The sequence below is a fragment of the Salvelinus fontinalis genome, chromosome 25 (genome assembly GCF_029448725.1).
Source record: "Salvelinus fontinalis isolate EN_2023a chromosome 25, ASM2944872v1, whole genome shotgun sequence".
NCBI lineage: Eukaryota > Metazoa > Chordata > Actinopteri > Salmoniformes > Salmonidae > Salvelinus > Salvelinus fontinalis.
The window spans coordinates 37,207,473-37,232,472 of record NC_074689.1 but is presented as its reverse complement, the minus strand read 5'-3'; the positions used below and the strand labels follow the sequence as shown (position 1 = coordinate 37,232,472).

At 46.3% G+C, this 25,000-nt stretch overlaps 1 protein-coding gene across 1 annotated transcript in view; it reads right to left on the bottom strand.

Moving 5' to 3' along the window:
• LOC129823252 (nuclear receptor coactivator 2-like) overlaps positions 1–25,000 on the bottom strand; it is a gene marked incomplete in the record, with an annotated part of 177,467 nt that overhangs the window by 9,866 nt on the left and 142,601 nt on the right. The window contains 7 exon segments of the mRNA XM_055882158.1: positions 369–534; positions 8,076–8,541; positions 11,519–11,596; positions 16,012–16,169; positions 16,445–16,820; positions 20,675–20,879; positions 22,636–22,741. Of these exon segments, the coding sequence (XP_055738133.1) occupies positions 369–534; positions 8,076–8,541; positions 11,519–11,596; positions 16,012–16,169; positions 16,445–16,820; positions 20,675–20,879; positions 22,636–22,741 (1,555 nt within the window).

Below are 25,000 nucleotides of genomic sequence, written 5' to 3'. Positions count from 1 at the left end.
CATGTTCCCATCTCACCCCTCTCCACCACTCACCTGTTCCCTCCCATGTTCCCATCTCACTCCTCTCCACCACTCACCTGTTCCCTCCCATGTTCCCATCTCACTCCTCTCCACCACTCACCTGTTCCCTCCCATGTTCCCATCTCACTCCTCTCCACCACTCACCTGTTCCCTCCCATGTTCCCATCTCACCTGTTCCCTCCCATGTTCCCATCTCACCCCTCTCCACCACTCACCTGTTCCCTCCCATGTTCCCATCTCACCCCTCTCCACCACTCACCTGTTCCCTCCCATGTTCCCATCTCACCCCTCTCCACCACTCACCTGTTCCCTCCCATGTTCCCATCTCACTCCTCTCCACCACTCACCTGTTCCCTCCCATGTTCCCCTGCGGGGGCCAACCGTTTATGTCAGGCAAGCCCTGGCCCTGCTGTTGCATTATGGGAGACTGGGCGTGGACCATCCTGGGGGACAGCAGGGGACTCTGGGGCGTGGTGGGTCCTCCAAACCCTCCGTCAGGCTGCTGGGACATACCTGGTGGGGTTAAAGATCAGAGGTCAGGGTTAAACGACATACAGCTCTGTGTTAAGTGCTAGAGTTCTACTTTGGAATATCTCTTCCAACTGACCCGTATAAATGTGTACATTTACAATAGTGATCTATAGGGGGACGTTAGCAGCTGTAAATACAGGTATAATTCATTCATTCAGGTGCTTCTACACCTGCATTGCTTGCTGTTTGGGGTTTTAGGCTGAGTTTCTGTACAGCACTTTGAGATATCATCTGATGTAAGAAGGGCTATATAAATACATTTGATTTGATTATTATAGAGCACGTAAAGTCACAAACACAATGCCCAGACACACACACTGAACATAAAACAACTAAATGATTGAAATAGACATCAGTTATTATTATCTGTTTGGTAGAATACAATGTCCTTTGACATAGTTGACCTATTCCGCGTTTAAACACAAAGTCAAAAACAGTTATGATTAAGGTCATGGGGATACGGGTGTAGGGTTTAGGGAGTGTACAGGCGTTAAGGAGGGAGTGTAGGGTTTAGGGAGTGTACAGGCATTAAGGAGGGAGTGTAGGGTTTAGGGAGTGTACAGGCATTAAGGAGGGAGTGTAGGGTTTAGGGAGTGTACAGGCATTAAGGAGGGAGTGTAGGGTTTAGGGAGTGTACTGGCGTTAAGGAGGGAGTGTAGGGTTTAGGGTGTGTACAGGCATTAAGGAGGGAGTGTAGGGTTTAGGGAGTGTACAGGCATTAAGGAGGGAGTGTACAGGCATTAAGGAGGGAGTGTAGGGTTTAGGGAGTGTACAGGCATTAAGGAGGGAGTGAGAACTACATGCAGGTTAGGGTGTGTCCCAAATCGCAACATATTCCTTCCACTCTGGAGGTAAAAGGGTTCCATTGTGTGAGCAGTCAGAGGGGTAGGGAGAGGAGGAACGAGGGAGACTGGTGAGAGAGAAGAAGGGTAGGGAGAGGAGGACGAGGGAGACTGGTGAGAGAGAAGAGGGGTAAGGAGAGGAGGACGAGGGAGACTGGTGAGAGAGAAGAAGGGTAGGGAGAGGAGGACGAGGGAGACTGGTGAGAGAGAAGAGGGGTAGGGAGAGGAGGACGAGGGAGACTGGTGAGAGAGAAGAAGGGTAGGGAGAGGAGGAACGAGAGGACGAGGGAGACTGGTGAGAGAGAGGGAAGAGAGGACGAGGGAGACTGGTGAGAGAGAGGGAAGAGAGGACGAGGGAGACTGGTGAGAGAGAGGGAAGAGAGGACGAGGGAGACTGGTGAGAGAGAGGAACGAGAGGACGAGGGAGACTGGTGAGAGAGAGGGAAGAGAGGACGAGGGAGACTGGTGAGAGAGAGGGAAGAGGGGTAGGGAGAGGAGGAACGAGAGGACGAGGGAGACTGGTGAGAGAGAGGAAAGAGAGGACGAGGGAGACTGGTGAGAGAGGGAAGAGAGGACGAGGGAGACTGGTGAGAGAGAGGGAAGAGGGGTAGGGAGAGGAGAAACGAGAGGACGAGGGAGACTGATGAGAGAGAGGAAAGAGAGGACGAGGGAGACTGGTGAGAGAGAGGGAAGAGAGGACGAGGGAGACTGGTGAGAGAGAGGAACGAGAGGACGAGGGAGACTGGTGAGAGAGAGGGAAGAGGGGTAGGGAGAGGAGGACGAGGGAGACTGGTGAGAGAGAAGGAACGAGAGGACGAGGGAGACTGGTGAGAGAGAGGGAAGAGAGGACGAGGGAGACTGGTGAGAGAGGGAAGAGGGGTAGGGAGAGGAGGAACGAGAGGACGAGGGAGACTGGTGAGAGAGAGGAAAGAGAGGACGAGGGAGACTGGTGAGAGAGGGAAGAGAGGACGAGGGAGACTGGTGAGAGAGAGGGAAGAGAGGACGAGGGAGACTGGTGAGAGAGAGGGAAGAGAGGACGAGGGAGACTGGTAAGAGAGAGGAACGAGAGGACGAGGGAGACTGGTGAGAGAGAGGGAAGAGAGGACGAGGGAGACTGGTGAGAGAGAGAGAAGAGGGGTAGGGGGTAAAGGAACGAGAGAACAAGGGAGACTGGTAAGAGAGAAGAAGGGTAGGGAGAGGAGGAACGAGAGGACGAGGGAGACTGGTGAGAGAGAAGAGAGGACAAGGGAGACTGGTGAGAGAGAAGAGAGGACAAGGGAGACTGGTGAGAGAGAAGAGAGGACAAGGGAGACTGGTGAGAGAGAAGAGAGGACAAGGGAGACTGGTGAGAGAGAGGAAAGAGAGGACGAGGGAGACTGGTGAGAGAGAGGAAAGAGAGGACGAGGGCGACTGGAGAGAGAGAGAAGAGGGTCTTTATTTTGGTGCGCGACAATCATATGGGATTATCTGGGAGAATAAGGGAATTATAAATACGATTTATGCCCGATTCAATATTGATCTAATAGATACGAAACAATGTCTCTAATTACCAGTCATATGGGGCCAGTAACCGAAAGGACGCTGGTTCGAATCCCCGAGCAGACTAGGTGAAAAATCTGTCGATGTGCCCTTGAGAGCAAGGCACTTAACACTAATTGCTCCTGTAAATCCCGCTGGATAAGAGCGTCTGCTAAATGACTCACATGTACATGGGAACATCAAGCAGCCTAAGACCCAATAAAAATATGCAAACAGCACTGTTAACATACAGTGTCAATGTTTACGGGAATGCAGCACTAAAAATAGTATGTCTATATATTGTATAGATGTATGTGTGTCTGCTGCCCTCTAGTGGAATTCATGTTTTATGGCCTAAATCATGGGTTCTTAACCTATGGGTCAGGACCCAACGTGGGCCCTGGGCAGGTGAGAGGTGGGATGCGAGTTTTGAGAATACATCTATAATCTTCAATTTGGGTTGTTGGAGGAAGATTTTGCATCACGAGAGGACAGTACATTTTGAATTTGGGTCTCGAGCTGAAAAAGTTCAAGAACCCCCTCATTGGACTAGAGGAGTATGATTGTACAGTCGTAGGAAAATTGAGACAGTTATTGATTATTGTCTAAATGAATTATATTTTAGTTGATTATTTGATTGATCATTATTTTAATATCTTATATAAGAAGTATTTTATGTTTGTCTATTAATCTATTTGTTATCAATGTAGTGGTCAGTACAACACTTGTAATGCAACGCTGTGTGACTGGACACTAGTCCAGAGCGATTAGCGCTTTTTTTGAGGTCGGTTTCAAATTCTAAAATTAAATAAATGTTCCCTCTATATCTGACATAACCATGTGTGTGAAGCGTATACCTGTGAATACACCCTGCCCACAGCATTAAAATGTTTTAATAAACTAGCATTTAATAAGTCAATGCATTCTTTAAAACATCTCTCTCTAGTATCATGCTTGTAACATCGTCAGTAGGTAACCATAGTAACTTCAGAGGGGAGAGGCGACCTACACAAACACGCACTGGCAGGCACCCAGAATGTAAAATACTGTTATTAACTGGTTCCCATGCTTTTAAAATCCCGGTTCTGTTCCGGAACAGTATAGATCACTTTCGTTTCGGGTTCTGTTCCTCAAATAATTTCATTATTTTCTGGTTTTCGGTTTTGTTCCCTGAACAGGTTATAATTCTTGGTTTTCGATTTCGGATTCGATAATTTTCTAAAACATTAAATACACTATGCATTATGTGGGTTGATTGCTTGCTATAACACAGAATAAAACAATTAATAAAGAGTCACATGACGGTAGAGACTGCCCATTACTGCTTATCACTTATTAACCATCATTTATACACATTATTTTAATAAAATAATGCTGTTTTTTTTGGGTGACTTTATTATTTAATTCCAAGTCATCATCTCATCTCTAAAGCGCTGCATTCTCTTTTACCTAGAAGGCATTAAAATAAACACAGACCGAGTACACAGAGTAGGCGCGCAATGGATTATGGTCATTGTAGTTAATTACTACGTTTTCTGCGCTAAACTTGGTAGAACATTGGCCTGTTGGAAACTACAACTCCCTACTACAACATCACACAGTTCAGTCTGGGTCTGATTTATCTCTACAGAAACTACAACTCCCTACTACAACATCACACAGTTCAGGCTGGATCTGATTAATCTCTAGAGAAACTACAACTCCCTACTACATCACACAGTTCAGTCTGGGTCTGATTTATCTCTACAGAAACTACAACTCCCTACTACAACATCACACAGTTCAGGCTGGATCTGATTAATCTCTAGAGAAACTACAACTCCCTACTACATCACACAGTTCAGGCTGGATCTGATTTATCTCTAGAGAAACTACAACTCCCTACTACATCACACAGTTCAGACTGGATCTGATTTATCTCTAGAGAAACTACAACTCCCTACTACATCACACAGTTCAGGCTGGATCTGATTTATCTCTAGAGAAACTACAACTCCCTACTACATCACACAGTTCAGGCTGGATCTGATTTATCTCTAGAGAAACTACAACTCCCTACTACATCACACAGTTCAGGCTGGATCTGATTTATCTCTAGAGAAACTGTGCAATGTGGCATTGATGTTGCATTGAAATAGAATTAAAATAATTTAAATGTTGGTTAATCGCTCAGCTTTTCTTTTTCTGAAGGAAAATAAAAGAAGAATGGAGAGGAGGAAAACAAAGCACAGGGGTAAAGTACGGTTTTACCGGGTTTAGTACACAAGGGGGCACCAGAAACACACACCAAAAAAAGCCCATTGGGCATCTACTACCAGAATGCTAACAAAATGAGCACATATAATAGTGCATTTCCATGGAGGCTAGTAGGAAGCACAGGGGGAAATGGCAGCTGTACAGATAACTCCAGAGCCCTTTGACTTCTCAAACGCGGCAGAAAGCTAACAATCCATCTCCTTATTAATTCAGCCACTTACTTAGATAACTAATAAGTAGCCATTTACACAGCTGGAGAGTATGGCTCATCTAGGACCGTTCTAACATACAGGGCATTGGGAAAGTATTCTAGACCCCTTGACTTTTTCCACGTATTGTTACGTTACAGTCTTATTCTAAAATCGGTTAAATAAATAAAAATCTTCATCAATCTACACACAATACCCCATAATGACATCACAATACCCCATAATGACATCACAATACCCCATAATGACATCACAATACCCCATAATGACATCACAATACCCCCTAATGACAAAGAGAAAACTGGTTTTAACTTATTTTTGCAAATGTATAAAATAAACAAAAAACAGAAATACCTTATTTACATAAGTATTCAGACTCTTTGCTATGAGACTTGAAATTGAGCTCAGGTGCATCCTGTTTCCATTGATCATCCTTGAGATGTTTCTACAACTTGCTTGGAATCCATCTGTGGCAAATTAAATTGATTGGACATGATTTGGAAAGGCACACAGCTGTCTATATGAGGTCCCACAGTTGACAGTGCATGTCAGAGACAAAAACCAAGCCATGAGGTCAAAGGAATTATTTGTTGAGCTCGGAGACAGGATTGTGTCGAGGTACAGATCTGGGGAAGCGTACCACAAAAATGTCTGCAGCATTGAAGGTCCCCAAGAACACAGCGGCCTCCATCATTCTTAAATGGAAGAAGTTTGGAACCACCAAGACTCTTCCTAGAGCTGGCCGCCCGGCCAAACAGCAATCGTGGGAGAAGAGCCTTGGTCAGGGAGGTGACCAAGAACCCGATTGTCACTCTGACAGAGCCCCAGAGTTTCTCTGTGGAGATGGGAGAATCTTCCAGAAGGACAACCATCTCTGCAGCACTCCACCCATCAGGCCTTTATGGTAGAGTGGCCAGACAGAAGCCACTCCTCAGTAAAAGGCACATGACAGCCAGCTTGGAGTTTGTTAAAAGGCACCTAAAGGACTCTAAGACCATGAGAAACAAGATTCTCTGGTGTCATGAAACCAAGATTGAAAGCTTTGGCCTGAATGCCAAATGCCATGTCTGGAGAAAACCTTGCACCATCCCTATGGTGAAGCATGGTGGTGGCTGCATCATGCTGTGGGGGTGTTTTTCAGAGGCAGGGTCTGGGAGACTAGTCAGGATCGCGGCAAAGATGAACGATTCAAAGTACAGAGAGATCCTTGATGAAAACTTACTCCAGAGCGCTCAGGACCTCAGACTGGGGTGAAGGTTCACCTTCCAACAGGACAGCGACCCTAAGCACACAGCCAAGACAACACAGGAGTGCCTTCAGGTCAAGTCTCAATGTCCTTGAGTGGCCCAGCCAGAGCCCGGACTTGAACCCGATTGAACATCTCTGGAAAGACCTGAAAATAGCTGTGCAGTGACGCTCCCCATCCAACCTGACAGAGCATGAGAGGATCTGCAGAGACGAATGGGTGAAACTCCCCAAATACAGGTGTGCCAAGCTTGTAGCGTCATACCCAAGAAGACTCAAGGCTGTAAACGACGCCAAAGGTGCTTCAACAAAGTACTGAGTAAAGGGTCTGAATACTTATGTAAATGTGATATTTCCTTTTTTTATATTTTTTTATATATATTTGCAAAAATACCTGAAAACGTGTTTTTGACTTGTCATTATGGGGTATTGTATGTAGATGGATAAGGAGAAAAAACGATTTAATTAATTTTAGAATAAAGCTGTAACGTAATAAAATGTGGACAAAGTCAAGGGGTCTGAATAGTTTCTGAATGCACCGTATCTGACGGCAAACATTTAGTGGTGAATTGCATGTAGGGTAACATCATCACCTCGTGTGTGTCGCACAACAGAGAGACTAACCAATAGAAATACTGTGGAACTCTGTGGACTCACCAGCTCCCACTTCCTCTTCACAACAGAGAGACTAACCAATAGAAATACTGTGGAACTCTGTGGACTCACCAGCTCCCACTTCCTCTTCACAACAGAGAGACTAACCAATAGAAATACTGTGGACTCACCAGCTCCCACTTCCTCTTCACAACAGAGAGACTAACCAATAGAAATACTGTGGACTCACCAGCTCCCACTTCCTCTTCACAACAAACACGTGACTGGCTGTTCTGGGGAACTACGACAACAGCTACATAATGCAAAATGATGTGACCGGTGAAATGAAAAGCGCAATCTGCTTGATCTCTTAGCGTATTGCACAAGTTGACTGTAGGTATTTACTTAAAGCCTCCCGAGTGACGCAGCGGTCTAAGACATTGCATCGCAGTGCTAGAGGGCGTCACTACAGACCCTGGATCGATCCCAGGCTGTGTCGCAGTCGGCCGCGACCGGGAGACCCATGATGTGTTTCCTCCGACACGTTGGTGCGGCTGGCTTCCCGGGTTCAGGGGGCATTATGTCTAGAAGCAGTACAGCTTGGCTGGGTCGTGTTTCGTAAGGACGCACGGCTCTCGACCTTCGCCTCTCCCGAGTCCGTACGGGAGTTGCAGCGATGAGACAAGACTGTAACTACCAATTGGATATGACAAAATTAGGGGTAAAAAGTCAAACGAACAAATAGTATATTGATGATATGTGAATACCCCGGTATACGGTATATACGGTATACCGACCAACCCTAACCCTAACACACACACACAGGGGTTATGGTTCGTGGGTTATAAAGCAGTAGTACCTGAGTTTGGGAACTGAAAGGCGCTGAGCTGCTGTATATGAGGGCTGACTACAGCCCCAAACTGTCCTGCACCCCCCATCATCATCATCATCTGGGAGGAGGGAGAGCCATGCAGGGTGGGGGAGAGGGGGCTGGTAGAGGGGTGAGGAGGAGGGGGTGAAGCCAGGGCCGGGCCTGTACTGGTACCGTAGCTGGGTGGGAAGGGGAACTGCTGGGGGTTGGTGGTCTGGGGGATCCGGGGGTTAATCATCCCTCCTGATAGGCCACTTGCAGCAGCGGCGGCCATGTTGGCGGCGGCCATATTGGGAGGTAGGTTGAGTCCCTGGGCTCTCATCACCATGTTCCTCTGCTGCTGTTGTTGTTGTTGATGTTGATGTTGTCTCTGGTGCTCCAGTTGTCGCTGTCTGAGATGGTTACTGAGCAGCTCCCGCTGCCGCTGGGCTAACATCTGAGCATTGATGGTCCCCTGGAGGGAGGGGGGAGAAAGGGATTTATTAACTAAATGTTTCTTACAAAAAGGTTATGTAAATTACCTGGTTGGGTTGTAGAGGTTCATATTGATATATAATCCCAGTTACCTGGTTGGGTTGTAAAGGTTCATATTGATATATAATCCCAGTTACCTGGTTGGGTTGTAGAGGTTCATATTGATATATAATCCCAGTTACCTGGTTGGGTTGTAGAGGTTCATATTGATATATAATCCCAGTTACCTGGTTGGGTTGTAGAGGTTCATATTGATATATAATCCCAGTTACCTGGTTGGGTTGTAGAGGTTCATGTTGATATATAATCTCAGTTACCTGGTTGGGTTGTTGGACTGTAGAGGTACATATTGATATAGAATCCCAGTTACCTGGTTGGGTTGTAGAGGTCCATATTGATATATAATCCCAGTTACCTGGTTGGGTTGTAGAGGTTCATATTGATATATAATCCCAGTTACCTGGTTGGGTTGTTGGACTGTAGAGGTACATATTGATATATAATCCCAGTTACCTGGTTGGACTGTAGAGGTTCATATTGATATATAATCCCAGTTACCTGGTTGGGTTGTAGAGGTTCATGTTGATATATAATCTCAGTTACCTGGTTGGGTTGTTGGACTGTAGAGGTACATATTGATATATAATCTCAGTTACCTGGTTGGGTTGTTGGACTGTAGAGGTTCATATTGATATATAATCCCAGTTACATGGTTGGGTTGGTGGACTGTAGAGGTACATATTGATATATAATCCCAGTTACCTGGTTGGGTTGTTGGACTGTAGAGGTACATATTGATATATAATCCCAGTTACCTGGTTGGGTTGTAGAGGTTCATATTGATATATAATCCCAGTTACCTGGTTGGGTTGTTTTACTGTAGAGGTTCATATTGATATATAATCCCAGTTACCTGGTTGGGTTGTTGGACTGTAGAGGTTCATGTTGATATATAATCCCAGTTACCTGGTTGGGTTGTAGAGGTTCATATTGATATATAATCCCAGTTACCTGGTTGGGTTGTAGAGGTACATATTGATATATAATCCCAGTTACCTGGTTGGGTTGTAGAGGTTCATATTGATATATAATCCCAGTTACCTGGTTGGGTTGTTGGACTGTAGAGGTTCATATTGATATATAATCCCAGTTACCTGGTTGGGTTGTAGAGGTTCAAATTGATATATAATCCCAGTTACCTGGTTGGGTTGTTGGACTGTAGAGGTTCATATTGATATATAATCCCAGTTACCTGGTTGGGTTGTTGGACTGTAGAGGTTCATATTGATATATAATCCCAGTTACCTGGTTGGGTTGTTGGACTGTAGAGGTTCATATTGATATATAATCCCAGTTACCTGGTTGGGTTGTTGGACTGTAGAGGTTCATATTGATATAGAATCCCAGTTACCTGGTTGGGTTGTTGGACTGTAGAGGTTCATGTTGATATATAATCCCAGTTACCTGGTTGGGTTGTAGAGGTTCATATTGATATATAATCCCAGTTACCTGGTTGGGTTGTAGAGGTACATATTGATATATAATCCCAGTTACCTGGTTGGGTTGTAGAGGTTCATATTGATATATAATCCCAGTTACCTGGTTGGGTTGTTGGACTGTAGAGGTTCATATTGATATATAATCCCAGTTACCTGGTTGGGGTTGTTGGACTGTAAGGGTTGGTTCATATTGATATATAATCCCAGTTACCTGGTTGGGGTTGTTGGACTGTAGAGGTTCATATTGATATATAATCCCAGTTACCTGGTTGGGGTTGTTGGACTGTAGAGGTTCATATTGATATATAATTCCAGTTACCTGGTTGGGGTTGTTGGGTTGTAGAGGTTCATATTGATATATAATCCCAGTTACCTGGTTGGGTTGTAGAGGTTCATATTGATATATAATTCCAGTTACCTGGTTGGGGTTGTTGGGTTGTAGAGGTTCATATTGATATATAATCCCAGTTACCTGGTTGGGTTGTAGAGGTTCATATTGATATATAATCCCAGTCACCTGGTTGGGGTTGTTGGACTGTAGAGGTACATATTGATATATAATCCCAGTTACCTGGTTGGGGTTGTTGGACTGTAGAGGTACATATTGATATATAATCCCAGTTACCTGGTTGGGGTTGTTGGACTGTAGAGGTTCATATTGATATATAATCCCAGTTACCTGGTTGGGGTTGTTGGACTGTAAGGGTTGGTTCATATTGATATATAATTCCAGTTACCTGGTTGGGGTTGTTGGACTGTAGAGGTACATATTGATATATAATCCCAGTTACCTGGTTGGGGTTGTTGGACTGTAAGGGTTGGTTCATATTGATATATAATCCCAGTTACCTGGTTGGGGTTGTTGGACTGTAAGGGTTGGTTCATATTGATATATAATCCCAGTTACCTGGTTGGGGTTGTTGGACTGTAAGGGTTGGTTCATATTGATATATAATCCCAGTTACCTGGTTGGGGTTGTTGGACTGTAAGGGTTGGTTCATATTGATATATAATCCCAGTTACCTGGTTGGGGTTGTTGGACTGTAGAGGTTCATATTGATATATAATCCCAGTTACCTGGTTGGGGTTGTTGGACTGTAGAGGTTCATATTGATATATAATCCCAGTTACCTGGTTGGGTTGTTGGACTGTAGAGGTTCATATTGATATATAATCCCAGTTACCTGGTTGGGGTTGTTGGACTGTAAGGGTTGGTTCATATTGATATATAATCCCAGTTACCTGGTTGGGGTTGTTGGACTGTAGAGGTTCATATTGATATATAATCCCAGTTACCTGGTTGGGGTTGTTGGACTGTAGAGGTACATATTGATATATAATCCCAGTTACCTGGTTGGGGTTGTTGGACTGTAAAGGTACATATTGATATATAATCCCAGTTACCTGGTTGGGGTTGTTGGACTGTAGAGGTACATATTGATATATAATCCCAGTTACCTGGTTGGGGTTGTTGGACTGTAGAGGTTGGTTCATATTGGACACGCCACTCATCTGGCTCATCATTGGCTGTCGGTTCTGAGGAGAAAAGGTTAACAGGTATGATAAACACTTTGAAAGGAGTAGCTAGCCTACTAGCTAGCTAGACAATGATGATACATTCATTTGTATAATCCCCTGTCATTCTACAGATTAACCAGCAGAGCCAGTGCACCAAGACCAACTTGCTATTCAAACATTATAGGCAAATATCAGGCCCACAGTGATGACCAGGCAAATATCAAACCCACAGTGATGACCAGGCAAATATCAGGCCCACAGTGATGACCAGGCAAATATCAGGCCCACAGTGATGACCAGGCAAATATCAGGCCCACAGTGATAACCAGGCAAATATCAGGCCCACAGTGATGACCAGGCAAATATCAGGCCCACAGTGATGACCAGGCAAACATCAGGCCCACAGTGATGACCAGGCAAACATCAAACCCACAGTGATGACCAGGCAAATATCAGGCCCACAGTGATGACCAGGCAAACATCAAACCCACAGTGATGACCCGCCAAAATATCAAGCCCACAGTGATAACCTGCCAAAATATCAAGCCCACAGTGATAAACTGCCAAAATATCAAGCCCACAGTGATAACCTGCCAAAATATAAAGCCCACAGTGATAACCTGCCAAAATATCAAGCCCACAGTGATAACCTGCCAAAATATCAAGCCCATAGTGATAACCTGCCAAAATATAACGCCCACAGTGATAACCAGCCAAAAATATCAAGCCCACAGTGATAACCAGCCAAAATATCAAGCCCACAGTGATAACCTGCCAAAATATAAAGCCCACAGTGATAACCAGCCAACATATCAAGCCCACAGTGATAACCTGCCAAAATATCAAGCCCATAGTGATAACCTGCCAAAATATAAAGCCCATAGTGATAACCTGCCAAAATATCAAGCCCATAGTGATAACCTGCCAAAATATCAAGCCCATAGTGATAACCTGCCAAAATATCAAGCCCACAGTGATAACCTGCCAAAATATAACGCCCACAGTGATAACCTGCCAAAATATAACGCCCATAGTGATAACCTGCCAAAATATCAAGCCCATAGTGATAACCTGCCAAAATATCAAGCCCATAGTGATAACCTGCCAAAATATAACGCCCACAGTGATAACCAGCCAAAATATCAAGCCCACAGTGATAACCTGCCAAAATATCAAGCCCATAGTGATAACCTGACAAAATATCAAGCCCATAGTGATAACCTGCCAAAATATCAAGCCCATAGTGATAACCTGCCAAAATATCAAGCCCATAGTGATAACCTGACAAAATATCAAGCCCATAGTGATAACCTGACAAAATATCAAGCCCATAGTGATAACCTGCCAAAATATCAAGCCCACAGTGATAACCTGCCAAAATATAAAGCCCACAGTGATAACCAGCCAACATATCAAGCCCACAGTGATAACCTGCCAAAATATAACGCCCACAGTGATAACCTGCCAAAATATCAAGCCCATAGTGATAACCTGACAAAATATCAAGCCTAGTGATAACCTGCGTTCTGTACCTTTCCCCAGACTGTGTTCTGTCTAAGCTGTGTGTGTTTTGTGTGTGTGTAATTTGTGTGTGTGTGTTTAGTGTGTATGTGTGTGTGTGGTGTGTTTAGTGTGTATGTGTGTGTGTGGTGTGTTTAGTGTGTATGTGTGTGTATGTGTGTGTTTAGTGTGTATGTTTTGTGTGTTTAGTGTGTATGTTTAGTGTGTATGTTTTGTGTGTATGTGTGTATGGTGTGTTTTGTGTGTATGTGTGTGTGGTGTGTTTTGTGTGTATGTGTGTGTGGTGTGTTTTGTGTGTATGTGTGTGTGGTGTGTTTTGTGTGTATGTGTGGTCTGTCTGTCTGTCGTGTGTTTTGTCTGTCTGTCTGTCGTGTGTTTTGTCTGTCTGTCTGTCGTGTGTTTTGTCTGTCTGTCTGTCGTGTGTTTTGTCTGTCTGTCTGTCGTGTGTTTTGTCTGTCTGTCTGTCGTGTGTTTTGTCTGTCTGTCTGTCGTGTGTTTTGTCTGTCTGTCTGTCGTGTGTTTTGTCTGTCTGTCTGTCGTGTGTTTTGTCTGTCTGTCTGTCGTGTGTTTTGTCTGTCTGTCTGTCGTGTGTTTTGTCTGTCTGTCTGTCGTGTGTTTTGTCTGTGTCTGTCTGTCGTGTGTTTTGTCTGTCTGTCTGTCGTGTGTTTTGTCTGTCTGTCTGTCGTGTGTCTGTCTGTGTCTCTGTCTGTCTGTGTCTCTGTCTGTCTGTGTCTCTGTCTGTCTGTGTCTCTGGTCTGTCTGTGTCTCTGGTCTGTCTGTGTCTCTGGTCTGTCTGCCTGCGTCTGGTCTGTCTGCCTGCGTCTGGTCTGTCTGCCTGCGTCTGGTCTGTCTGCCTGCGTCTGGTCTGTCTGCCTGCGTCTGGTCTGTCTGCCTGCGTCTGGTCTGTCTGCCTGCGTCTGGTCTGTCTGCCTGCGTCTGGTCTGTCTGCCTGCGTCTGGTCTGTCTGCCTGCGTCTGGTCTGTCTGCCTGCGTCTGGTCTGTCTGCCTGCGTCTGGTCTGTCTGCCTGCGTCTGGTCTGTCTGCCTGCGTCTGGTCTGTCTGCCTGCGTCTGGTCTGTCTGCCTGCGTCTGGTCTGTCTGCCTGCGTCTGGTCTGTCTGCCTGCGTCTGGTCTGTCTGCCTGCGTCTGGTCTGTCTGCCTGCGTCTGGTCTGTCTGCCTGCGTCTGGTCTGTCTGCCTGCGTCTGGTCTGTCTGCCTGCGTCTGGTCTGTCTGCCTGCGTCTGGTCTGTCTGCCTGCGTCTGGTCTGGTCTGTCTGCTTCTGGTCTGGTCTGTCTGCGTCTGGTCTGGTCTGTCTGCGTCTGGTCTGGTCTGTCTGCGTCTGGTCTGGTCTGTCTGCGTCTGGTCTGTCTGCCTGCGTCTGGTCTGTCTGCCTGCGTCTGGTCTGTCTGCCTGCGTCTCTGTCTGTCTGACTGCGTCTCTGTCTGTCTGACTGCGGCTCTGTCTGTCTGACTGCGGCTCTGTCTGTCTGACTGCGGCTCTGTCTGTCTGACTGCGTCTCTGTCTGTCTGACTGCGTCTCTGTCTGTCTGACTGCGTCTCTGTCTGTCTGACTGCGTCTCTGTCTGTCTGTCTGTCTGTCTGTCTGTCTGTCTGTCTGTCTGTCTGTCTGTGTCTCTGTCTGTCTGTGTCTCTGTCTGTCTGTGTCTCTGTCTGTCTGTGTCTCTGTCTGTCTGTGTCTCTGTCTGTCTGTGTCTCTGTCTGTCTGTGTCTCTGTCTGTCTGTGTTTTGTGTGGTGTGTGTTGTTTTGTGTGTTTTGTGTGGTGTGTGTTGTGTGTGTGTTTTGTTTTGTGTGTTTTGTGTGGTGTGTTTTGTTTTGTGTGTTTTGTGTGTGTGTGTTTTGTTTTGTGTGTTTTGTGTGTCTGTCTCTGTTCTGTCTGTCTGTCTCTGTTCTGTTCTGTCTGTCTCTGTTCTGTTCTGTCTGTCTGTCTCTGGTCTGTCTCTGGTCTGTGTCAGCGTCTGGTCTGTCTGTCTGTGTCTCTGGTCTGTCTGTCAGCGTCTGGTCTGTCTGTCTGTCAGCGTCTGTCTGTCTGTCTGTCAGCGTCTGGTCTGTCTGTCAGCGTCTGGTCTGTCTGTATGTCTCTGTCTGTCTGTCTGTCTGTCTGTCTGTCTGTCTGTCTGTCTGTATGTGTCTCTGTCTGTCTGTCTGTGTCTCTGTCTGTCTGTGTCTCTGTCTGTCTGTGTCTCTGTCTGTCTGTGTCTCTGCCTGTCTGTGTCTCTGCCTGTCTGTGTCTCTGCCTGTCTGTGTCTCTGCCTGTCGGTGTCTCTGCCTGTCGGTGTCTCTGCCTGTCGGTGTCTCTGCCTGTCGGTGTCTCTGCCTGTCGGTGTCTCTGCCTGTCGGTGTCTCTGCCTGTCGGTGTCTCTGCCTGTCGGTGTCTCTGTCTGTCGGTGTCTCTGTCTGTCGGTGTCTCTGTCTGTCGGTGTCTCTGTCTGTCGGTGTCTCTGTCTGTCGGTGTCTCTGTCTGTCGGTGTCTCTGTCTGTCGGTGTCTCTGTCTGTCGGTGTCTCTGTCTGTCGGTGTCTCTGTCTGTCGGTGTCTCTGTCTGTCTGTCTGTCTGTGTTTGTGTGTTTTATGTGCGTGTGTGTTTTGAGTGTGTGTTGTGGTGTGTTCTGTCTGTGTCTGTCTGTCTGTCTGTCTCTGTCTGTCTGTGTCTCTGTCTGTATGTCTCCATATGTCTGTTTGTATGTCTCTGTCTCTCTCCGTCTGTCTGTATGTCTCTCTCCGTCTGTCTGTATGTCTCTCTCCGTCTGTCTGTCTGTCTGTCTGTCTGTCTGTCTGTCTCTCTCCGTCTGTATGTCTGTGTCTCTGTCTGTCTGTCTCTGTTCTCTCTGTCCTGTCTCTGTCCTGTCTCTGTCCTGTCTCTGTCCTGTCTCTGTCCTGTCTCTGTCTCAGTACCTGTTGTACCTGTAGCCGGTGCTGCAGCTGTAACCTCAGTGTATTAGGCTGGTTAGGAAGCATCACTTGGGGCCTCAGCCCTGGTCGTTGCTGCATCCTCATGATGGGGTATCCTGGCCTGGGGCCCATCTGGCCAGCCATGGGGTGGAAGCCTTGCCCTGGGGGTAGAGGTGGGGGTCCATTCAGTTGAGAATCGATTAGTTGAGAATCACGATTACTCTGAGCCAAGGTAACGATCATAGAAAATGTAAAAGTTATAATTTTCTCATGGCTCTCTGGTCTCTCTGCAGCAACAACACAGTGATGTTCAGAATATCAAATCGCAATACATGTAAAATCGTGATATACAAATCGCAATATGGATTGAATCGTGATCCGCGTAACGTGATAATATTGAATTGTGAAGTCCCTGATTGCTAATTCCCAGCCCTACCTGTGGGGTCCTGCATAGGTCTGCCGGGCCCAGGGCCGTGGTATCCTCTCTGGGCTAGATGGGAGCTGGGTGGGGGGTCCTGCATGGGTCTGCTGGACCCAGGGTCGTGGTATCCTCTCTGGGCTAGATGGGAGCTGGGTGAGGGGTCCTGCATGGGTCTGCCGGACCCAGGGTCGTGGTATCCTCTCTGGGCTAGATGGGAGCTGGGTGGGGGGTCCTGCATGGGTCTGCCGGACCCAGGGTCGTGGTATCCTCTCTGGGCTAGATGGGAGCTGGCTGAGGGGTCCTGCTGGTGCTGCTGGCCGTACACTGGAGGCTTCTGGTCCAACAATATGGACGGGTCTGAAGAGAACTGGTCGTGCTCTACAGACTGACCCTGGAGAAAGACAGGAGGCGAGAGAATACGATGTATTTAGACACGCAGAAAATAGACGAGTGAAAATAAAGAACGAGAGAAAATAAATAACGGGAGCAGAGCAATGGAGGCTCCACCGAGGAGAAAGGGGAGGACCATCCTCCTCAGTGAATTTCATAAAAATATATATTTTTTAAACATTTAAAAAGTTATCCTTTTTAGATACTAAATATATTCACGTCACCAAATAATTTATAACACACTGTTTTGCAATGAAGGTCTACAGTAGCCTCAACAGCACTCTGTAGGGTAGCACCATGGTGTAGCCGGAGGACAGCTAGCTTCTGTCCTCCTCTGGGTACATTGACTTCAAAACAAAACCTAGGAGGATCATGGTTCTCACCCCCTTCCATAGACTTACACAGTAATTATGACAACTTCCGGAGGACGTCCTCCAACCTATCAGATCTCTTGCAGCATGAACTGACATGTTGTCCACCCAATCAAAGGATCAGAGAATGAATCTAGTACTGAAAGCATAAACTACAGCTAGCTAGCACTGCAGTGCATAACACGCGGTGAGTAGTTGACTAAGAGAAAGACAATAGTTGAACAGTTTGAACAAATACATTTCTTCAAAAATGAAGGACAAGCAAGAGAGAGAGAGAGAGGTTGTCTTTTCTTTTCACTTTCAGTTTCACTTATGCAATGTTAGCTAACTGGCTATAACATAGGGATGCTATGTTAGCTAGCTGGCTATAACAGAGGGATGCTATGTTAGCTAGTTGGCTATAACAGAGGGATGCTATGTTAGCTAGTTGGCTATAACAGAGGGATGCTATGCTAGCTAGCTGGCTATAACAGAGGGATGCTATGTTAGCTAGCTGGCTATAACAGAGGGATGCTATGTTAGCTAGCTGGCTATAACAGAGGGATGCTAAGTTAGCTAGCTGGCTGTAACAGAGGGATGCTATGTTAGCTAGCTGGCTATAACAGAGGGATGCTATGTTAGCTAGCTGGCTATAACAGAGGGATGCTATGTTAGCTAGCTGGCTATAACAGAGTGATGCTATGTTAGCTAGCTGGCTATAACAGAGGGATGCTATGTTAGCTAGCTGGCTATAACAGAGGGATGCTATGTTAGCTAGCTGGCTATAACAGAGGGATGCTATGTTAGCTAGCTGGCTATAACAGAGGGATGCTATGTTAGCGAGCTGGCTATAACAGAGGGATGCTATGTTAGCGAGCTGGCTATAACAGAGGGATGCTATGTTAGCTAGCTGGCTATAACAGAGGGATGCTATGTTAGCTAGTTGGCTATAACAGAGGGATGCTATGTTAGCTAGTTGGCTATAACAGAGGGATGCTATGTTAGCTAGCTGGCTATAACAGAGGGATGCTATGTTAGCTAGCTGGCTATAACAGAGGGATGCTAAGTTAGCTAGCTGGCTATGACTTTCCAACACAACACTGGTACTCTTCCAAGTCAAGGTAAGGCTTTAGGTTTTACTAATGTATTGCAACCGGTGCCCGCTGGTGTAACTGCTTACTGACTGTACACTGTAACGTTACTGCATGATTGTAACGGGTTTACTAACGTGTTAGTTCTATTAGCTATGTTGACTAGGACGTTACTTTAGCTAATATGGTGACAATGATTTAGGCTGTCTGTAGCAGTTATGATACGGTTTGGCTTGGAAAGTTTTTTCCCCTGGTCACATACAGTTGAAGTCGGAAGTTTACATACACTTAGTCATTAAAACTCGTTGTTCTACTACTCCACAAATGTCTTGTTTACAAACTATAGTTTTGGCAAGTCGGTTAGGACATCTACGTTGTGCATGACACAAGTCATTTTTCCAACAATTGTTTACAGACAGATTATTTCACTTATAATTCACTGTATCACAATTCCAGTTGGTCATAAGTTTACATACACTAAGTTGACTGTGCCTTTAAACAGCTTGGAAAATTCCAGAAAATGATGTCATGGCTTTAGAAGCTTCTGATAGGCTAATTGACATAATTTGAGTCAATTGGAGGTGTACCTGTGGATGTATTTCAAGGCCTACCTTCAAACTCAGTGCCTCTTTGCTTGACATCATGGGAAAATCTAAATAAATAAGCCTCAAAAAAGACCTAAAAAACGAAATGTGTAGACCTCCACAAGTCTGGTTCATCCTTGGGAGCAATTTCCAAACGCCTGAAGGTACTACGTTCATCTGTACAAACAATAGTACGCAAGTACAAACACCATGGGACCACAAAGCCGCCATACCGCTCAGGAAGGAGACGCGTTCTGTCTCCTAGAGATGAATGGATGTCCCATCACTTCCTACTTCAGGCTAGATGGATGTCCCATCACTTCCTCCTTCAGGCTAGATGGATGTCCCATCACTTCCTCCTTCAGGTAAGATGGATGTCCCATCACTTCCTCCTTCAGGCTAGATGGATGTCCCATCACTTCCTCCTTCAGGCTAGATGGATGTCCCATCACTTCCTCCTTCAGGCTAGATGGATGTCCCATCACTTCCTCCTTCAGGCTAAATGGATGTCCCATCACTTCCTCCTTCAGGTAAGATGGATGTCCCATCACTTCCTCCTTCAGGCTAGATGGATGTCCCATCACTTCCTCCTTCAGGCTAGATGGATGTCCCATCACTTCCTCCTTCAGGCTAGATGGATGTCCCATCACTTCCTCCTTCAGGCTAGATGGATGTCCCATCACTTCCTCCTTCAGGCTAGATGGATGTCCCATCACTTCCTCCTTCAGGCTAGATGGATGTCCCATCACTTCCTCCTTCAGGCTAGATGGATGTCCCATCACTTCCTCCTTCAGGCTAGATGGATGTCCCATCACTTCCTCCTTCAGGCTAGATGGATGTCCCATCACTTCCTCCTTCAGGCTAGATGGATGTCCCATCACTTCCTCCTTCAGGCTAGATGGCTGTCCCATCACTTCCTCCTTCAGGCTAGATGGATGTCCCATCACTTCCTCCTTCAGGCTAGATGGATGTCCCATCACTTCCTCCTTCAGGCTAGATGGATGTCCCATCACTTCCTCCTTCAGGCTAGATGGATGTCCCATCACTTCCTCCTTCAGGCTAGATGGATGTCCCATCACTTCCTCCTTCAGGCTAGATGGATGTCCCATCACTTCCTCCTTCAGGCTAGATGGATGTCACATCACTTCCTCCTTCAGGCTAGATGGATGTCCCATCACTTCCTCCTTCAAGCTAGATGGATGTCCCATCACTTCCTCCTTCAGGCTAGATGGATGTCCCATCACTTCCTCCTTCAGGCTAGATAGATGTCCCATCACTTCCTCCTTCAGGCTAGATAGATGTCCCATCACTTCCTCCTTCAGGCTAGATAGATGTCACATCACTTCCTCCTTGTACAGTGTCTCCTTTTCGCAGGCTGAGATTATATCATACGGTTAGATTCAAGACCTATTTGTTTTTTTTTGCCTGCAGAGTACTCTGTCATTTTTGTGGTATTGTGCTGGTCTGTCTCCATTCATGTTGTGTCGCAGAATTGCATGAATTGTGTTTAATAAAAAAGCCTGATCACCCCGGATCCTCTAGCCGGGGCTGATGAAAAAATTGCTCCCCCAAACATTAAACTCACGGGCCTCCTATGGGAGAGGAAGAGAGACAGAGGAGAGACAGAGGAGGAGAAACAGACTGTATAGGCCTAGATGACGAAAAGAAGGACAACTCTAGTGACAGGTGAGTGTCCCCAGAGAGAAGAGAGATAGAAGAGAGGGATCAGAGATGGAGGAATGGACTGATCTGTCACAGAGTAGGTAAGAGAGAGGGATAGAGGGATATTAATAGATGAAAAAAAAACTAGGGTGATTGCTGAAATCGTACCTGTCCCATCAGAGTAGGTATCCCCAGGGCTCTGTCTATCTCCTCCAGGCCATCAAAGTCCTTCAGCACGGTGTAGAGCTGTGACATGAGAGCTCCCTCATCACTACCACCCCCATCACCAGGACCCCCAGTCGCCTGGCCACCGGGCCCCGGACCCCCACACAACACCTCCTCCTCCTGCTGCTGCTGGGGGGCATACACAGACCTGGAGAGGGAGAGAAGGGGAGGGAGGGAGAGGAAGAGAAGGGGAGGGAGGGAGAGGAAGAGAAGGGGAGGGAGGAGAGGGGAGGGAGGAGAACGGAGGGGGGAGAAACGGGGAGGGGGAGAGAAGGGGGGATGGAAAGAAGGGGAAGGGGGCATAGGGAGTGAAGGAAGGGAGGGAGAGTGAAGGAGGGGAGGGGGAAGAGGGAGAGAAGGGGGGAGAGAAAGGGTGAGGGAGAGTGAAGGAGGGGAGGGAGAGTGAAGGAGGGGAGGGGGTGAAAGGAGGGAAAGTTAAATGACCATCAGTTGTTTGAACCAGTTCTCTGTGCTGTTGGTAACTGATCCAAACCGGTTTAAAGTGGTTGGTCTGAACTTTAAGAGTTGCTCCAGTGCCGACAGACGACGGTTCTGGAGATGGATGTGTGACAGGTTCTGGTAAAGCTGGATGTGTAACAGGTTCTGGTACAGTAGGATGTGTAACAGGTTCTGGTACAGTAGAATGTGTGACAGGTTCTGGTACAGTAGGATGTGTGACAGGTTCTGGTACAGTAGGATGTGTGACAGGTTCTGGTACAGTAGGATGTGTAACAGGTTCTGGTACAGTAGGATGTGTAACAGGTTCTGGTACAGTAGAATGTGTGACAGGTTCTGGTACAGTAGGATGTGTGACAGGTTCTGGTACAGTAGAATGTGTAACAGGTTCTGGTACAGTAGAATGTGTGACAGGTTCTGGTACAGTAGGATGTGTGACAGGTTCTGGTACAGTAGAATGTGTGACAGGTTCTGGTACAGTAGGATGTGTGACAGGTTCTGGTACAGTAGAATGTGTAACAGGTTCTGGTACAGTAGGATGTGTGACAGGTTCTGGTACAGTAGGATGTGTGACAGGTTCTGGTACAGTAGGATGTGTAACAGGTTCTGGTACAGTAGAATGTGTGACAGGTTCTGGTACAGTAGGATGTGTGACAGGTTCTGGTACAGTAGGATGTGTGACAGGTTCTGGTACAGTAGGATGTGTGACAGGTTCTGGTACAGTAGGATGTGTAACAGGTTCTGGTACAGTAGAATGTGTGACAGGTTCTGGTACAGTAGGATGTGTGACAGGTTCTGGTACAGTAGGATGTGTAACAGGTTCTGGTAAAGCTGGATGTGTGACAGGTTCTGGTAAAGCTGGATGTGTGACAGGTTCTGGTACAGTAGGATGTGTAACAGGTTCTGGTACAGTAGAATGTGTGACAGGTTCTGGTACAGTAGGATGTGTGACAGGTTCTGGTACAGTAGGATGTGTAACAGGTTCTGGTACAGTAGGATGTGTGACAGGTTCTGGTAAAGCTGGATGTGTGACAGGTTCTGGTACAGTAGGATGTGTGACAGGTTCTGGTACAGTAGAATGTGTGACAGGTTCTGGTACAGTAGGATGTGTGACAGGTTCTGGTACAGTAGGATGTGTAACAGGTTCTGGTACAGTAGGATGTGTGACAGGTTCTGGTAAAGCTGGATGTGTAACAGGTTCTGGTACAGTAGGATGTGTAACAGGTTCTGGTACAGTAGGATGTGTAACAGGTTCTGGTACAGTAGGATGTGTGACAGGTTCTGGTACAGTAGGATGTGTGACAGGTTCTGGTACAGTAGGATGTGTAACAGGTTCTGGTACAGTAGCTGTAGTAGTGATTGTAGGACAGAGGTCATTGTAAGGTAAGTAGCAGTACAGAGGCCCGTGTAAAGTAGTCTCCTGTAAAGTAGTACGGAGGGCTGGTTACCTGTTCTGGTTGAAGGCCTCAATAGGTATCATGCTGTCTGGCCATGGAGCCGTCTGATTGGGTGGTGCCTGTTGCTGGGAGTACTGGTGGGCCCGCATGCCCATCTCTTTAAAGAGAGAGAGATTCAAATAATATAACTTTATTAACCTCATACGAATCAATATATAGAGATTCAAATAATATAACTTTATTAACCACATGCCCATCTATATATAGAGAGAGAGATTCAAATTAATATAACTTTATTAACCCAAATGTCCATTTCTGTTAGAGATTCAAATTAATATACACTACATGACCAAAAGTATGTGGACGCTCCTTCAAATGAGTGAATTCGGCTATTTCAGCCACACCCGTTGCTGACAGGTGTATAAAATCTAGCACACAGCCATGCAATCTCCATAGACAAACATTGTCAGTAGAATGGCCTTACTGAAGAGCTCTGTGACATTCAACGTGGCACCATCATAGGATACCACCTTTCCAACAATTCAGTTCGTCAAATTTCTGCCCTGCTAGAAACGCGTTCTCTGGAGTGATGAATCACGCTTCACCATCTGGCAGTCCTACGGTAGAATCTGGTTTTGGTGGATGCCAGGAGAACGCTACCTGCCTCAATGCATTGTGCCAACTGTAAAGTTTAGTGGAGGAGGAATAATGGTCTGGGGCTGTTTTTCATGGTTCGGGCCCCGTAGTTCCAGTGAAGGGAAATCTTAATGCTACAGCATACAGTGACATTCTAGACAATTCTGTGCTTCCAACGTTCTGGCAACAGTTTGGGGAAGGCCCTTTCCTGTTTCAGCATGACAAAGCCCCCGTGCACAAAGCGAGGTCCATACCGAAATGGTTTGTCGAGATCGGTGTGGAAGAACTTGACTGGCCTGCACAGAGCCCTGACCTCAACCCCATCGAACACCTTTGGGATGAATTGGAACGCCGACTGCAAGCCAGGCCTAATCGCTCAGTATCAGTGCCTGACCTCACTAATGCTCTTGTGGCTGAATGGAAGCAAGTCCCCGCAGCAATGTTCCAACATCTAGTGGAAAGCCTTCCCAGAAGAGTGGAGGCTGTTATAGCAGCAATGTTCCAACATCTAGTGGAAAGCCTTCCCAGAAGAGTGGAGGCTGTTATAGCAGCAATGTTCCAACATCTAGTGGAAAACCTTCCCAGAAGAGTGGAGGCTGTTATAGCAGCAATGTTCCAACATCTAGTAGAAAGCCTTCCCAGAAGAGAGGAGGCTGTTATAGCAGCAATGTTCCAACATCTAGTGGAAAACCTTCCCAGAAGAGTGGAGGCTGTTATAGCAGCAATGTTCCAACATCTAGTGGAAAGCCTTCCCAGAAGAGCGGAGGCTGTTATAGCAGCAATGTTCCAACATCTAGTGGAAAACCTTCCCAGAAGAGTGGAGGCTGTTATAGCAGCAATGTTCCAACATCTAGTGGAAAGCCTTCCCAGAAGAGTGGAGGCTGTTATAGCAGCAATGTTCCAACATCTAGTGGAAAGCCTTCCCAGAAGAGTGGAGGCTGTTATAGCAGCAAAGGGGGAGAACCAACTCCAAAGTAATGGCCATGATTTTGGAAAGAGGTGTTCGACGAGCTGGTGTCTACATATTTTTTGGCCATGTCGTGTAACATTATTAAACCCCAATCTCTTTATGGACAGAGATTGAAATGAATATAACTTTATTAACCCCCATGCTCATCTCTTTAGAGAGAAAGATTCAAAATAATAGAACTTTATTAAACCCCATACCCATCTCTTCATGGACAGATTCAAATGAATATAACTTTATTAAACCCCATGCCCATCTCTTCATGGACAGATTCAAAATAATAGAACTTTATTAAACCCCATACCCATCTCTTCATGGACAGATTCAAATGAATATAACTTTATTAGAGAGAGACATTATATATAACTTTATTAACCCCAAGCCCAAACCAGACTGAGCTGCTCGAGATAGGTAGGCAGGTAGCCTAGTGGTTAGAGTGTAGAGGTGGTAGGTAGCCTAGTGGTTAGAGTGTAGAGGCGGTAGGTAGCCTAGTGGTTAGAGTGTAGAGGTGGCAGGTAGCCTAGTGGTTAGAGTGTAGAGGTGGCAGGTAGCCTAGTGGTTAGAGTGTAGAGGTGGCAGGTAGCCTAGTGGTTAGAGTGTAGAGGTGGCAGGTAGCCTAGTGGTTAGAGTGTAGAGGTGGCAGGTAGCCTAGTGGTTAGAGTGTAGAGGTGGCAGGTAGCCTAGTGGTTAGAGTGTAGAGGTGGTAGGTAGCCTAGTGGTTAGAGTGTAGGGGCGGCAGGTAGCCTAGTGGTTAGAGTGTAGGGGTGGCAGGTAGTCTAGTGGTTAGAGTGTAGAGGCGGCAGGTAGCCTAGT